General features: G+C 35.3%; 1 protein-coding gene across 1 annotated transcript; it reads left to right on the top strand.

The window, feature by feature from the left end:
- Nucleotides 1-3,203: 3,203 nt before the first annotated feature.
- Nucleotides 3,204-17,351, top strand: IBSP (integrin binding sialoprotein). Its single transcript, XM_003985189.4, has 7 exons — nucleotides 3,204-3,290; nucleotides 5,877-5,944; nucleotides 6,026-6,076; nucleotides 6,172-6,249; nucleotides 10,147-10,212; nucleotides 15,519-15,689; nucleotides 16,287-17,351. Exons 2-7 carry the CDS (start codon nucleotides 5,891-5,893, stop codon nucleotides 16,827-16,829), a joined length of 963 nt encoding a protein of 320 aa, XP_003985238.1. The 5' UTR covers nucleotides 3,204-3,290; nucleotides 5,877-5,890; the 3' UTR covers nucleotides 16,830-17,351.
- Nucleotides 17,352-17,588: the final 237 nt, after the last annotated feature.

The raw sequence follows: 17,588 nt of genomic DNA, 5'->3' as shown, positions 1-17,588 counted from the left end.
AAAATAGAAATACCATATGATCCAGCAATTCCACTACTGGGTATTTACCCAAAGAAAACAAAAACACTAATCTGAAAAGACATATGCATTCTTATGTTCATCACAACATTATTTACAATAGCCAAGATATGGAAACAGGATAAGTGTCCACTGATAAATGGATAAAGAAGATATGGTATATGCACACAATGGAGTATTACTCAGTCATAAAATAGAATGAGATCTTGCCATTTTTGACAACACAGATGGACCTAGAAGATATTATACTAAGTGAAATAAGTCCAACAGAGAAAGACATATGTCATATGATATCACTTATATGTGAAAACTAACAAAACAACTAACAAACAGACCCATAAATACAGAGAACAAACTGATGGTTGCCAGAGGGGAGGAGGATGGAGGGATTAACAAAATGGGTGAAGAGGAGTGAGAGATACAGGCTTCCAGTTATGGAATGAGTAAGTCACAGGGATGGAAGGTACAGCATAGGAAATACAGTCAATGGGAATGTAATAGCATTGTATGCTTACAGGTGGTAGCTACACTCGTAGTGAGCAGAGAATAAGGTAGAGTTGCTGAATCACTATGTTGTACAAATGTACACAAATGTAATATTGTGTGTCACTATACTTCAATTAAAAAATATGAGTTTGGGGCACCTGGGTGGCTCAGTCAGTTAAGTGTCCGACTTCCAGCTCAGGTCATGATCTCACAGTTTGTGAGTTCAAGTCCCGCATGGGGTTCTGTGCTGACAGCTCAGAGCCTGGAGCCTGCTTCAGATTCTGTGTGTACCTCTCTCTCTCTGCCCCTCCCCTATTCATGCTCTCTCTCAAAAATAAACAAACATTAAATTCTTTTTAAATATGAGTTCAATAGAAATTAGACGTTTTTTTCTAAAAAAAGAACAATACTATTCCCCCCAAATTAATAATAATTTTATAATACCATAAAATGGTGAGCATTCAACATTTCTCCAATTGTTTCATAATTTCTCTAGATATGACTCTGAAGTCTTTTTTATCTATAGTTTTCCCTTTCTTCTTTTAAAATTTTCCTTGCTAATAAAATATAAACCAGGTAATATGTCCTATCACATTTCCCACATTCTGGATTTTGCTAAATACACCCCAGTGGTGTCATTTTACATATTCTTTTGTGCCTAGTATATTCTCTCACCTGGTACATAGAGAGGCTTCATCAGATTCAAGTCCATTTATTTGGCAAGAATGCTTCACAGGTGATAGAGGCACACAGTGGTTCATTTTTGGCTGAAAATTGCCCTATTTTTTTTTTAATTTTTTTTAACGTTTATTTATTTTTGGGACAGAGAGAGAGCATGAATAGGGGAGGGGCAGAGAGAGAGGAAGACACAGAATCGGAAGCAGGCTCCAGGCTCTGAGCCATCAGCCCAGAGACTGATGCGGGGCTCAAACTCACGGACCGCCAGAGCGTGACCTGAGCTGAAGTCAGACGCTTAACCAACTGAGCCACCCAGGCACCCCAAAATTGCCCTATTTTTAAAAAATGGATTAAATTGAAGCCTCATTGTAGTCAAGTGTTTCACACAGTAGTAAAATCAAGAACAAACCCCCAGTCTTTTCATTCCCAGTTCTCTACTCCTTTCATTATATCATAAGCTGTTAACATCTCACTGAATGATTATAATATACCAATTACTCTGCTAGGTATGATATGAGATATGGTCCCGCCACTCTCAAAATTACCCAAGGCATAAGTTCAGAAATCATCTTAGGCTTCTCCACTTCTCTTACTTTCACTAAGTCCTATCGATTTTATCTATTTGACATCTCTCTCATTTGCTCCATCCTTTCCATCCCCATGGCCCCTGCTTTAGTTCAGACCTTTGTCACTGACTTCCTGAATCACTAGAAGTTTCTTGGAGCCCCACTCCTCCCTAACTATCTTGCTTTCCTCAACCCAGATCTGCCTTGTCAACAAAAGATTTTTCTAAGTTACAAATCTAAATATATTATTTCTCTGCGTTAACCCTTTGATATTTTCTTTTCCAGAGTGGAATCCATACTCCTTAGTGCAACCTAGAGTCCCCTCCATCATCTGGTCTTTGTCTATTCAACCACCCTCATCTTCATGACTTCTACTCACTATATTCCAGTTTATTGAATCACTGAAGCCCTCTGAATGTGCCAACAAGGATCTATAGTGATTAAAAGTAGACTCTAGAAATAGACTTGACTTTGATCTCTATATTCCCCCATTTTCTAGCCATGCAACCCAGGACATACCATCTCTGTGCCTCACTTACCTCACTCGTAGAATGGGATAATCTAACTGAATTATTTTCTGTATGTGTGAGGGATGACTGAAATAGCACAGAAATAGCATGAGAGCACTCAGTAAATATTAGACAGTTTTGGTGTAATTATGTTCATTCATTTCTGTATCCTTTAAATCTATTCCTAAGAATGCTTTCCTTTTCTTTATTGATAACCTCTCCCTTATTGATAACCTAGCAAATTCCTATTCTGATCTCTAAATCTTGTAGATATTTTCATTGTTATGTTTTACAGCTATAAGTCTGTCTCTCTATGAAACTGTGTAAATTTTAGACAGGGACCAGATCTTTTTTATATTTGGCTCTTCATGTCCTAGAACACTGGCTCTCCACTGTCCTGGTTCAGTGGAAAGCTCAATAATTCAAGGTTTGGTAAACTGAACAAAATTTATGGGGTTGTTTTTAATTATATCAATTTTAATTTATGAGTCAAACATATTTTAGAAAAAATATATTGATATTAAAATATTAACTGTTCATCAGCTCCTTCACTTTATTATTTGATTTTTTTACTAAATTAATAATACAAGATTGTATCTGATGACAATAAGTTTCCTTTCCTTTCAACATACTGAAAACTTGTATGATTATAAAATTTTTAAATGGTTAAATCTTTTGCTATTTAATTCATATCTAGTTAGTGTATTATTATATATATTCAGAACTCAAACTATTCATCTTCATCTTAACCTTCAATTAAATTCCACAATGCAAACCTCTTGGCACTAGAACCACATTTCATGTTTATTTAACTGAGCCCGTGTCTTGAAAAAGTGTTGAAGTTTGGGGGTTTTCTGGTGAGAATCCACATTCTGACATCACTTGCCCCTGACAGTGATTGGCTGTTAGAAGGCAAGGAAGAGTTTATAGCCAGTCACAGTAAGCAAATGAGTGAGTGAGAGAGCAGAGGAAATATTCAATCTGTGTCACTCACTCCTGTGAGCCTGTCTCCTCACTCCAGAACTGCAAAAGGGTAAGATTTAATATGACAACTTCATTTTCTTAAAATCGAACACTCCACATTTTAGATCTCTGGACGTGGCTTTGAATTTTTTTATTTAAATGCTGATGCTACTGCATTGTATAGAAGGTAATTTGTATGTAATTTAACACTGGCTTCTCATTAAACTAGTACCTCAGATTTTAGATTCTTTCCAAAAGGTTAAATTTATTAACCTATGCATGTAAATAAGTTTTTAATATTGTGCACGTAAACTATAAAACTACTTTCTATCTCTCCATCTCACAAATAACTGTTTCCTCGTTCTGATGTATTCAAGATAAGCTGACTGAAATACTATTTTTCACTTCTAAATCTGCCTCAATGTAGGCAGACTTCTCCATAAATTATGCCTAATCTATACTTCAATTACATACAATATCTTTTCAATATGTTATATATCTGGTTTCCAAGTGTTAATATCCCGTATCTCTAAAATCAGTATGGAAAAATACATCACACTAGAGAAATAAATAATGCTGGTAGTTTATCATACTCTTCCCAATGAAAACTTATAATTAGATTTTCAAAACTATCCTTTAAGAATGTTTGAATTGTTGTCTGGGTTAGTAGCGGTCACTATAGACGTCTTTGTTTTTTATGAATCATAAAGTAAATAAAATGAAATTTATGTAGGCAGCCAATTGCTGCCTACATGAATCACTTGATTCTTTTTATACTATTCCTACTATGTTTTCATCTAGTTGTTTTTATGCTTTGTTATGAGAAATTTATGTAACCAAAACCCTGTATACAATTATATATTACTTAAGTTTTAAGTTCTTTACGACATTATAAATATTCCAACTCTTTTCATAAAGCTACAGAGTAATAATCTTCCCACTTGCCAGTGACTCTGACCATGGGTGACAAAAGTTCGAAGTATTACTTAAGCACCCCAATAGCAATAAAAACATCTTATACGGATAGGCCCCCTTTGGGGCAAAGCCTCTTTATCGTGGTGTGGTCACTAAGAATTTTACTAAAATTAGACAGAACTATGAGGAAGTATATAGGCATCAAAATCAGAAGACCCAGTCTGCCACAAATCGAGTGTAACTTAGGACCCAAGACACCTTCTTCAAGTTAAGTCTTATTCTGTGTAATGTTTTAGTGTCAGATACTCAGTAAGGATGCCATAAATTCTGGCTAATGACAAAATGCAAAATCAAACTTCAGAATACAGAATACATGGATTTCATACATTTTAAATATTACTTTTCCAAAAGTGTTTATGGGGAAATTGCCACCACCATTACATATTGCTTCTAAAATGTTGCCAAAGCTGTCACTCTCACTTAAGCACTCTCAGTTAAATGTATATGTCAGTGCAAGTGGATGGGTATTAGTAGACTTTCAGCTAAGTTTATTCAACCTCTATTAAAGTAGGATTTTATCAAATAGAATAAAACTAAAGTAGGATATGATTTCACTATCCCTCTCTTTTTACTTATGAGGAATCTATGTAGAAGTGAGATCTCTGTATGACTGCAAACCCCAGGACTGTTTGGGAACTATTCCCATTCTGAGAGTTGCATTTCAGAATCAATCCTTCCATAGCATTGACGTCTCCATGATGTCTATTGCCCTGACCCTGAAGAGCCCTTGATCCATCCTGTGATAGTCTCACGCACTAGTGATGAAAAGCTTAAATGGAGCTGGAGAACAACCTAATTTGAGGAAATTTTCCCCTGATATCCCAAGGTGAAAGTCTGATGAGCTCTTCCCATAGAATCACTCTTAGACATGGCTGTTTGGTGCTACATGCTATGAGAATAGTATTTCACATATTATGGATTTCATACACTGAAAAAAAAAAAGAAAGTTTTTTTCTCTAAGGTAACCACAGGAAAACAGTTCCTATTTCTCATGTTAAAAAAAAACTCATAGTTCAAAACCCGTTGTACAATCACTGATGTAAAAGCAATCATATAAATGTATTCAATTTTTACTTAGTTTTTAATTATAAACAAAACAGATCATATACTAACAATTCAATTCCTTAACTGACATTCCTATGTCAATGATATTAGGAAGCCTCTTTGCTCAACGTGAAGTACACTAAGCATTCAAGCCCCTTACGGTAATGAAATGGTCTGCCACTGACAAATCACAGCAGATAGGTTAAAATCAAATATGGAGGGCTCCTAGGTGCCTCTGTCAGTTAAGAAAGAATCTGACTCTTGATATCAGTTCAGGTCATGATCTCACAGTCATGAGACTGAGCCCCCATGTCCCATGAGCTGGGCATTCTCTCTCTCCCTCTCTCTCTGCCCCTCCCCTACTCCTTCTCTCTCTCTCAAAAGAAATAAAATTTAAAATAAATAGGTAGATAGATAGATAAAACCAAATATGGAATTCAAGATTATTTAAACAAAGTCAGTTTTCTACCACTTAAAAACAAAGAGGAACAATTTTGAAATAAAAGCCAGAAATTTGGTCTTAGTCAAAACTGTAACTGGACACACAAACCAATTAAATAGTTCTTCTAGTATGAGTAAAAAAAAGTTATACTCTTAGTTTTAATATATATTAACTTTACCACTTCATTAATTCCAGAAGCATTCACCAAAATGAAGACTGCTTTAATTTTGCTCAGCATTTTGGGAATGGCCTGTGCTTTCTCAGTAAGTTCTGTATTAAAAACCTATAGTTATTTCCATTTTTGTCTTTTCATGTATGTAATGATTAAATGTTCTTTTAAACAGACGAAAAATTTGCATCGGAGAGCCAAATTAGAGGATTCTGAAGAAAATGGGGTAATTAATTTTAGCATACTTTCTTGGTCTGACTATACTTACTCTAGATTTATTGCATATTAAACATGAATATATTATTTATTCTGTTTATGCAGGTCTTTAAGTACAGGCCACGATATTACCTTTACAAGAATGCCTACTTTTATCCTCCTCTAAAACGATTTCCAGTTCAGGTAAGTATAAAAATTAATTTTCTTTCTCACCCATTATAATTTAAAGGTAATCAAATTTAACTACAAAATGCCAAAATTCAACTCTCACTAAAATTCAGCCAGAAAGACTTACTACAAAAAGTTTGTTTTTAATACAAAACAACTTATTCCTAAGTTCTCTTTTAAAGCAGAGATATACACACAGAGAATAAAACCATTTGGGCCCAGTCTAGAATGATATAATAAAAGCAAATACCTTGGTACATAGAGTTCAGGTATTTTGGCTAATACTGACAAAATGGACAACTTTACCGGTTGTTGACAATTAAGACAGTGATAAGGCCACTAACTGTCATACTATAGTTGAGTCAATACTGTCATACAGCTGTTTTAGACCTAATAATTTAGAGTCCTTTAATTGGTAAGGAAAAAACTGATTTCATAAACAGCAGAGACAATTTAAAATAACATTCGTGATTGCTGAGGACTTTCTGAACCTCTGACCTGTGTTGGTCACTAGAGCAGTATGTCAAGTATTGAAGCTTAGCTATAACGGAAGCATGGTTCAAAAACTGCAGAGGAAAGAGAGAAATTCATGAAGTAAACTAAAAGCTTGTGAGAAAAACATCCTTAAAACTTGTAAACAAAAAGGAAAATAACAAATACTAAAAATAAGAATTCCTCTTTTTATGGGTTACCGGCGAAGGCCTTTGAAAACTGGAGGGTGTGGTATTGATTTAAAATATTTGACAAACCAGAATTGTGCTATTTTTATTACTATACGGTTTGGGTTCAGGACACCAATTATGCACATCTGACCCAGGATTCCTGGGACACTAAGAGCAGTCAAGATGCTGAAAATGATGCCTCAGCACAGTGGCTTGGCAGAGCATCCTACCATATGTTGGGCTAACCCATTTCCAAATCATACAATGATAGGAAATGATAATCTTAAAGTATTTATAGCACCACAATAATTATGGAATGTGTGTGGCCACAGAAATATGAGCAAAGATGATACAAGAGTTGTGGGTTTTCAGAACTGTCTTCCATTCTTTGGTATACCTCAGGCCCACAAATAAACACTGCTCATTTAAATGTGTGCTTCATTCTCTTTTTTAAACTCAATGGAAATGGTAATAAATTTAAATTTCTGAATAGCTCCTCAATTTTTCTAAAATATCAAGTACTTAAGAGATATTCCCAACTATCAACTTTTGTAGAAATATAAATGTGATCCAATTAAAATATCTATAGTGAAAAGATATTAGGAGAGGTTATATTTTTCATTCCTGATAATTCAAAGTTCAAAGATCTTTAGGTAGATCTTTAATATAAAAAATTTAGAGAAATTATATACAGATAAATTCATCTCAAATAATGTAGAATTTGTAAAATAGTTGTATTTAAAAAGTATCCAATAAAATGTATGCCCTAATCCATATTTATGATCTACTCTCCTACTTTGCAAAGTTTGATTCCCAGAGTTTTCTCCCTTACATGTCTACTTATATATTTTCCATAGCTCTGTATTATTTATTCTCTTAAGTCTATCAAGTATTTGGTGCCCAGATTGTCATCACAAAATGCATTGGCTGTACCGGCTTTGAAATTAATGTTTTAATCAAACAAATATGTGCTTATATATAATCGTTTCTAAAATACCAACTTCCATGAAATATGTCATATTAATTTCAAAGCTGTCAACAATCTACCCATTGCTTATCTATCCACTTAGCTATAGAGTTGGAAGTATAAATAAGCTTAATACCCTAAGCATTTTTAATTGAGGAAACTGTTTCTTTCAGGATTCAAATATTATTTGAATTGTGTGTGAATTCTTAGAGGGCACAAACTTTATATTTCTTTTATTGGACTTATCTTAGCTATCACAGTGCTTGACACAGGGAGACTGCCTATGTTTCCAACTTCATCTCTTACTACTATCCTCATTCTCAAAACAATGTCTGAAATGTAATTTGGGGATTGAATAAATGGGAGTGATAGAAGCTGAAAGGAGTAATGGTAAAATATACATACATACATATATGTGTCATATATATTTGACTTCCAGAAGAATATGACTTAGTTACAAACTGGAAATAAAGCATAAATGAAAGAAAGGAAAAAAGAAAATGCCAAGGTTTCAGGGGATTTCATGAAGTTTTAAAATTGTTCTCACTGCAGACACTAACTGAAGAGTGAGTGGTTGGGATAGCAAGAAGGCTAGAGGTGAGGAAACCTATAAAAAGATTCAAACACTCCCACCGAGACAAAATACATTGCAGAAATACGCTGCCCTCTCTATTAACTAACAAACAGAAATAGTTTACATGTGATATTATGTTTTGTTCATCCTCTGGGCTAGGAAAGCACAACCCTTAAGGTCATGGGAGTGGAAGAGCAGATGTAATTATTCTCTTTTCCACCCAAGGTTAGTTATTCTTGGCTCAAGAGGACAAATAATTCTCTTTTCTTGGGTGGATGGCATGGCCACGTGAAGAATGAGCCATACAGGGACAACCCTGAGCAGGACTGACACACGAGTGCTTCCTCATATCTGATCCCTAATCCTGAGGTTCTTCTGCAGCTCTGTTTTCTAAGACCCACAGTGCTTAATTGGGTCATCAGAATCAAAACTAAGATTTTCAGGGCAGATAATGACAGAATCTTGGGGCACCTGGGTGGCTCAGTCGGTTAAGTGCCAGATTTCGGCTCAGGTCATGATCTCACAGTTCGTGGGTTCAAGCCCTGCGTTGGGTTCTGTGCTGACAGGTCAGAGCCTGGAGCCTGCTTTGGATTCTGTGTCTCCCTCTCTCCCTGCCCCTCGCCCACTCACGCTCTGACTCTCTCTCAAAAATAAATAAACATTAAATTTTTTTTTTAAATGACAGAATCTTAAGTTGGGTATCCATTTATCTACCTGGTGCCATTAGGGGTAGTTGCAGAAAAAGAGGGAAAATTCAATTTATCATTGGAAGATAAAAAGTCTCCTCTGTTTTAAAGTCTCGGTAAGAGATGTTTAGGTTTATATTTCCTCTTAAAAAGTAGCAAAGCTCATTAACTTATATTTTTATATACAGACTCCTTGGTTTAAAATGTTCTCATTCAATATTGAGCACTTTAGAGGCACGGCACTCTGTAATTTTCCTAAATGAAGTGAATTAATTTTGCTCTTATATAATTTTTACCTCATATATATAAGATCTCATTTATATATAGAGGGAGGCTTATTTTATGGATTAGCTTTAATTAGACTGAAAGATACTAAAAATTATATGCAAATTTAATTTCAAGTCAAATTCTAATTTAAATTCATCAGGAGAGCTCATTATTTAAGAGAATCATTCAGTAACAACTTTTATTTCATAACAACCCTAATCATCATTTCATTTATATTTTATAAAGGAAATAAAACAATGTGATCTGTGTGTTAGTTCATTTGCCTCGAACTGAACTGTTGGAGAAATCAAAACAGCTCTGGGATTGATTCCTTCCCTGTAAAATAAATTGAATCAGATAATCATCTTGTCCTTGCAGACATAGGCAATTCCATGATTCATTGTTCTAGTTTTTATATACAAAATGTTTTAACATATTTCCTATGCTTTTGGGGGTTGAAATGCCTACCTCATTTCATATCTTGATCATTATAAAGCACCTGTTTCTCTCCAACCTCATTTTATATATTCCCAATCTCTTCATAGCTTTTTCTCAGATTCACATGAGAACTAAATTCACATGAGAAATAAATCAAGATGGCAATACTAATTAGTTTGAGTAAATATTTGTGAATATTTTACCTTAATTCAATCAGCAGGAAATCTCCTTTTGCATTGAATGTATGTGTACCTATATATGTACCCATATATTCATATATGTATGAATTCATATATATATATATATTTTTTTTTTTAGAGCAGTAGTGACTCATCTGAAGAAAACGGAGACGGTGACAGTTCAGAAGAGGAGGAAGAAGAAGAGGTAAGGAATTTCTGCAGGATTTTTCAAAACAAACCAGGCAGCATGAAAACAAATAGGAAACTAGTCTACTGTAGTCTGGACTTAGCAAACAAGCCATTGCCAGTTTACCAACTACCCACAGTCTTCTATTTTGGACAAGGAGAATATTATTTAAATTAGAATAAACTAAAATGACCTGTTTAAAATGCTACTGCATTTGGCGTTCAAGTTACCTATAAGTGGTGCACAAAAACAAAAATGTCTCCATTATAAGTTGGAAGAAATGTACATTCTGATAAAAAGAAAAGGGAGTATCATTTATATTTAGGTGGATAGTGCAGGATGGTAAAAGACAAGTACCTAAACTCAGTGCAATACTTGTTTTAAGGACTGAACTTAAGCTCAACTTACTAAGTGGGTAGTATATGAAAAGCTAATCTTATATCCTCTACAATATTATTATGATTCATCTGTTTTTCTTGACCCACCAAGTAGGGTTATTCTTTTAAATGGGAATTTCATATGTCATTTTGTCTAAAAATAAAATTTATGGTCTTACATAAAGGCAAATACTCAAGATGTATCAGTACATATAGTACTACATATTCTATACATAGTCCTCCATAGTACCTCAAATTAGTGTAGTTCACAGCTAAAATTCATCTGTATACCTTGGAAATTGTGCTAACCTGTTTATAACTGACACTCTTGCTCAAGAAAACGTACTAATTAGGTACATTTTCCTGGATAGTCAATTATAGCTATCCACTGCTTTGGGGACCTTCTAAATTCAGGTATTCTTAAGTGCTATTTATGAAGGGGCAATGACAGTCCAAAATGGATCATGGATAAACATCTGCTATCTTGAAAACAAAATGGTATGGGAACTTTAAAAGTGACAAATAATTAGTTTGATTTTATTTTTTTAACCATAGAAGTATCATTTCCAGTACTATAATTTACCCTAATAGCTTAAGGGAAGACCTTACAAGAATACCAAGCCAGTACCAGGAAAAATGCCACCTACTAAATCCCACAAAATTTTGCCAGGAGTTCCATATAGTAATCTTACACAAGAACTAAGCTGGGGTAATCTATTTAACTACAGCTCTTTGCTGTACGGTGATCACAAAATTGCTTTGCCAGGTAGATTTCCCAATTAGACTGCATACCTTTTGGCAATGGTTCTTCATTTGTTATGATGGAGGTTGAGGATAGAGGACAGTAAGGTTTAAAAACTATGATGAAATCACACATGCTCAAAATTTTGTCAACAATCTCTGAACATTTACTATCCTCCCAAAACTTACCTGCAAACTCCTAATGACCCGGAGGGCAAGAGACCATAGGTTTCATATCCAGTTTGGGGAAAAACAGACTGTATCCTCCTTATAGCTCCTCACACTGCTTAGCACAGTTTCTTCTACGATATATGGTGTCCAAAAAATATTTGTGGTTTAGTTTTGAAAACTTCAGAGGAATAAATACTCCAAACATCATTCATTAAAAGTGATCATAGAAAAGTGGATACATAAATCTGAAGGCTTCTATCATGAAGAGATTCTAGAACTTCCTTTTTCCCCATTTCTTCCCTAAAATTTCATTGGCAATTCAGGTTAAATACATAGTCTCCAGGAACGGTATTCACATTAGAGGGTGCTTAGGCATATTTTCTATTTGATGATGATCACAGTTTTTTTTTTCATTTCTAAACTATTCAGCCTCACTTAAAAAAAAAAACTTTATAAAAATATAATATATACAACACAATTATCATATGTATACAGATCGTTGAAATTTCAGAAATTGAACACACAGTTTCAAAAAGCACCCATATCAAAAAGCAGCATATGCTCTGTGTTCCATTTTACTCATTAACCAAACCCACCAAAAGCAACTGTTATTTTGAATCCTAACAGTTTTCACCCATTTTTGCATATTATAAAAATGGAATCATATATCATATACTCTTTTTTTGCATGGGGTCTTCTACTCCCAACTTCAAAAGTTAATCCATATCGTTCTACAGCTCTAAGTCATTCATTCTCATTGTGAGTATCTTATGAAGTGAATATACCACAATGTATTATGCTTTTGTTGATGGGCCTTTGGGGCAGTTTCCAAGTTTGGGCTATACCAAAGAGAGCTGCTATGAACATTCTAGTACTCCTTCTGGTGAACACATGCATTTATTTCTGGAGGCCAAAAGGTATGCATATGTTCAGCCTAAGTAGATGTAACCAAAGCAAATGCACTGTGATCTCCCTCTATTAGTATATCAGTTACTCCACGTTCTCACCAACAGTTGTCTTTCAGCCATTTTAGCCAGTCTAGTGGGTTAATAACAGTTTTAAAACATTAATACTAATTTTTCTATTCAAAAAGATATTTGAAGCTTAATACCCATCCACAGACTGACCTGTTTTCCTTCTTAATTCATTGCAACAGCATATCCTTAAAGAAAGTATCTATCACGGGAATCTACCCCCAAAACCAAGAGCACACTGTATACACTGTATATTAGCCAATTTGACAATAAATTATATTAAAAAAAAAGTATCTAGAAAAGAAAGGGCATTGTAGGAGAAAATGTAGAACTTCATGATTTGAGAGTCTGAATCTTTACTCATGACCTTGCCACTGGTGAACCACCATCTATTTGACCTCATGTGAGTCATTTATCTCATTGGACCTCAGGTTTTTCACGTGTAAAAAGATGGTACAGGACCCAAATTATATGTTCTACTCTAAGAATCTTTCCTCCTCCTGCCCTGAAAGATTTAGTCTGTTGAAATAAAGCATAGGGGCGCCTGGTTGGCGCAGTCGGTTAAGCGTCCGACTTCAGCCAGGTCACGATCTCGCGGTCCGTGAGTTCGAGCCCCGCGTCAGGCTCTGGGCTAATGGCTCAGAGCCTGGAGCCTGTTTCCGATTCTGTGTCTCCCTCTCTCTCTCTGCCCCTCCCCCGTTCATACTCTGTCTCTCTCTGTCCCAAAAATAAATAAACGTTGAAATAAAGCATAAACATGAATAAATAAACAGTATGGTGTTTGTGGGATATTTAACACAATTGGCTTAAAGACTGTTTAGGGGTGGACTCTAGTAGCCCCAAGAGTTTATTGAAACATCGGAATTTACAAATTTGACGAAACAAACATATTCTTCTTTAGCCACTCTGTTTTAGTAATAAGGCAAGCTAAACCTGGGTTGTGTTTTTTTCTTTATATAAACGTTTTTTTCTTCTACCACTTTGTTTTGAAATCTGTGCATTAAGTGTTTATTTAAATTCCAATTAGTTAATATACAGAGTAATATCAGTTTCAGGTATATAATATACTGATTCAATACTTCCATACAACACCAGATGCTCATTACAAGTGCACTCCTTAATCTCAGTCACCTATATAACCCATCCCCTCACCAATCTCTCCTCTGGTAATCATCAGTTTCTTCTCTAGGTTAAGAGTCTGTTTCTTGGGTTGCCTCTCTCTCTCTTTTTTTTCCCCCTGTGCTGGTTTGTTTCTGAAATTCAACATATGAGTGAAATCATATGATATTTGTCTTTCTCTGACTGACTTATTTCAGTTGGCATAATACTCTCTAGCTCCATTCATATTATTGCAAATGGCAAGATTTGATTCTTTTTCATAGCTGAGTGTGTGTGTGTGTGTGTGTGTGTGTGTGTGTGCGTGCGCACATCACATCTTCTTTATCCATGTTTTAAAGTCTTAAAACTTATCTTAATGTCATCATCTAAAGAGATTAGATACACTGAAATGAATTCAATCTTCCAGTACTTATTTAAAGTAAATAAACTCTCTGTATGAATTCCTGACTTTTTTTAATGTTTATTTATTTTTGAGAGAGAGAGAGAGAGAGAGAGAGAGAGAGAGAAAGAATGAATCCGAAGTAGGCTCCAGGCTCTGAGCTGTCAGCACAGAGCCTGTGTGCAGCTCGAACCCACGAACTGTGAGATCATGACCTGAGCTGAAGTTGGATGCTTAACTGACTGAGCCACTCAGGCTCCCCTGAATCCCTGACTTTTAATATTAGCTATGAATCACATCGGGAGATTAACTCAATTAACAAATAACTGCCTAACAACATAAAGGCAAAAAATAAAATGTTCAATAAGGTTATATAGTAAGATTAGTAAGATTATAATAAACATTCATTTGAGGAGTGTTAATTTTTTTTAAAAATCATGCAATAACATAATATAACCACTAAAAATTTCTTGGAGTGTTTAGTTTCTTCACTGCACAGAAAAATTGATTGTGTGTCAAATGTCTAAAATCTTCTGAATACTGCATACAACACAAAATTGGCTTATATACTGCCAGATAAATTTTGAATTAAATATGGTTCTTTTCTCTAAATACACTTGAAAGCAAATGAAAAAATTCGCTTCTTTTTGGTAGTAAATAAGAAATGCAATCAATTTGTTTGAAGAGGGGGATTTCCATAAAAATTCCTTTCTGAAAAAATATCCTAGGTGTAGTGTGAACAATCCACATAAATCCTCTTCCTCAACAAAAACATCATAGTGCATTAGAAAGGGCTGGGTTTTTTTGTTTTTTTATTAGAAAGATACAGCTTCTTCATGCATAAGGCCTTAAGCAAGTTATTTAGCTTTTCTGAGCTCACTTTCCCTTTCCAATTTTTTTTTTAATGTTTGTTTATTATTGAGAGACAGAGAGAGACAGAACGTGAGCAGGGGAGGGGCAGAGAGAGAGGGAGACACAGAATCTGAAGCAGGCTCCAGACTCTGAGCTGTCAGCACAGAGCCCGACACGGGGCTCAAACTCACAAACTGTGAGATCGTGACCTGAGCCAAAGTTGGACGCTTAACTGACTGAGCCACCCAGGCATCCCTCACTTTCCCTTTCTAAAGAGAACAATAATCCTACCTTACAAGGCTGCTATAAGGAATAACAGGTATAAGTTCTCAGCTTATTTGTCAGCAAATGTAAGCATTTATTTACTACCATGTTATAATAGTATTGGTAAGACTTTAAGAGCCTAAAGCCTGTAGAATAAAATACCATGTAGTCAGATATGCTGAAATTATTACACAAACATTTTTGAATTGATAAAATAGAATACAGAAATATCTAAAACAGACATAGTGAGGTAAGTAGAATGAAATAACTCTGAGTTGAGTTCTAAGAAGTGAGAAGTGCAAATGTCATAAGAGGAAGCAGAATTGTTAACATTAGGTGATGAGCTGGCTGAGGAATACATTTTTCTCAGTAATGGCTCATGACTCCAGTAAATTTTGAGTTTTCTTCCAACTAACTAACTTTTCTTGCTCTGGATATTTTTACCAGGAAGCTTCAAATGAAGAAGAAAACAATGAAGAGAATGCAAATTCTGATGAAAATGAAGATGAAGAATCTGAGGCTGAGAACACCACCCTTTCTGCTACACCTGGCTATGGAGAGGAGACCACACCTGGAACAGGGAACATAGGTTTAGCTGCAATCCAACTTCCCAAAAAGGTAATAATTCCTCAAAAATGTTAAATCTGATTTCATTTCTTTACTGAAATCTAAGGTTAGCTTGACACTATACACAGGTGTTCTACATTACCTTCATTAACTCATTGAAAAAGCAAGAGCAGGTCCAATTTCCCTGTTTACAAGTAAGGAAATATCTTTTCCCAGGCAAATTCTCTTCCCATGTTATTACACTGACTTTCCACATTATAACAGAAGACTAAGGACAAGCATCTTGGCAATGGATAAAAGGTCCTGAAAGATGCCACTGCATTTCAGGGAAGAGGATTCCAAGACAGACAAAGTGAATAGCAAAGCTATGGGAAGCATCTCCCACAAGGAAAGCTTATTTATCAAGTACATTTTCTCTATCAAAACCCAATGATGAAAGTACTAATTCTGAATTTCTAAAACACCCATCAAAGGTACTAGTTCTGAATTTTTAAAACACTCACCAATTCTTTTGTAAGTTAAACTGGCTTCAATTCAAAAATACATCTGAAACAAGGCTGTAGGTACAGCCTGTGTTGGATGAAATAATGGTCTTAAGTTTTTATATTTTCACACCAAATCTGGATCCTTTTAAACTTTTCCTTATAGGCTGGGGATACAAAAAAGGCTACAAGAGAGGAGGAAAGTGATGAAGAAGAAGAGGAAGATGAAGAAAATGAAGAAACTGAAGAAGTGGATGAAAATGAACAAGGCATAAACAGCACCAGCACCAGCACCAACAGCACAGAGGTAGAAAATGGCAATGGCAGCAGTGATGGAAACACTGGAGAAGAAGGTGAAGAAGAAAGTGTCACTGAAGTCAATGCAGAAGGAACCACAATGGCTGGAAGGCAGGACAATGGTGGCTCCACGACTACAACCTCTCCAAATGGTGGATTTCAACCTACAACCCCACCACCAGAGTTCTATGGGACCACCATCCGACCATCTAGGGAAGCCACCACCACTGGATATGAGGAAGAGTATGAACAAACAGGCACCAATGAATATGACAATGGATATGAAGTCTATGAAAACGAGAATGGAGAACCTCGTGGCGATAATTACCGAGCCTATGAGGATGAGTACAGCTACTATAAAGGGCGCAGTTACGACAGCTATGATGGTCAAGATTACTACTACCACCAGTGAAAGTCCAGCCTTGGATGAATTCATTCATTCTGGCATTTTGTGTGGCTACCATTTTCAAAGTTCAACTCAGGAAGGTGCAATACAACAAATGTGCATATTATAATGTGGAATGGTGCTACTGTTCCAAAGTAATTTTCTGTAATTGCTTCTGCGAGTAATGGGCTTCTTGTTGCTTTTCCCTGGTATGTTATTGAAGGGTTATTATAAATCAGGGCCATTTATCAAGTGGCAAACCAATCCATGAGATTGAGTTCAATTAAATGTTTGGAGGTTGTAGTTCTATAAATATTTTTAACATATTTGCACTATTAATTGCTAAAACATACTTTTCATGCAAGAAGTGCTTCTATGTATTGGCATTAATGACACTATAAACAAAATACGTAGTTCTTTAATCACACTGCCTATCCAACTCTGTATATTGTGTTTAATTATCATCTTCATGTATTTTTATGTGACCTTTATGTATATTCCACCTATGGGTTTTATCATAAATAAAAAATGCAATCTTCCATATCATAATTACGGAAAAAATGAGAGATTCAGAACTGAAAAATATGAGACCAGTGGGGAATAACTGAGCTAAAGGATAAAAGCTTATTTCTACTATGCTTTAAAACTCAGAAGAACTAGAAGTATTCTATCATGGATAAATCAACATAACTAATATTCTGACATGCTTGCGGGCATGGTCAACCATACACATCAGGAGAAGAAACGGCTTTTATTAGAGTTGCCAGATTTAACAAAAATATAGGG

Source organism: Felis catus, chromosome B1, assembly GCF_018350175.1.
Source record: "Felis catus isolate Fca126 chromosome B1, F.catus_Fca126_mat1.0, whole genome shotgun sequence".
NCBI lineage: Eukaryota > Metazoa > Chordata > Mammalia > Carnivora > Felidae > Felis > Felis catus.
Note: the sequence above shows the minus strand (reverse complement) of the source record. Positions and strands in the feature narration are given on the sequence as shown.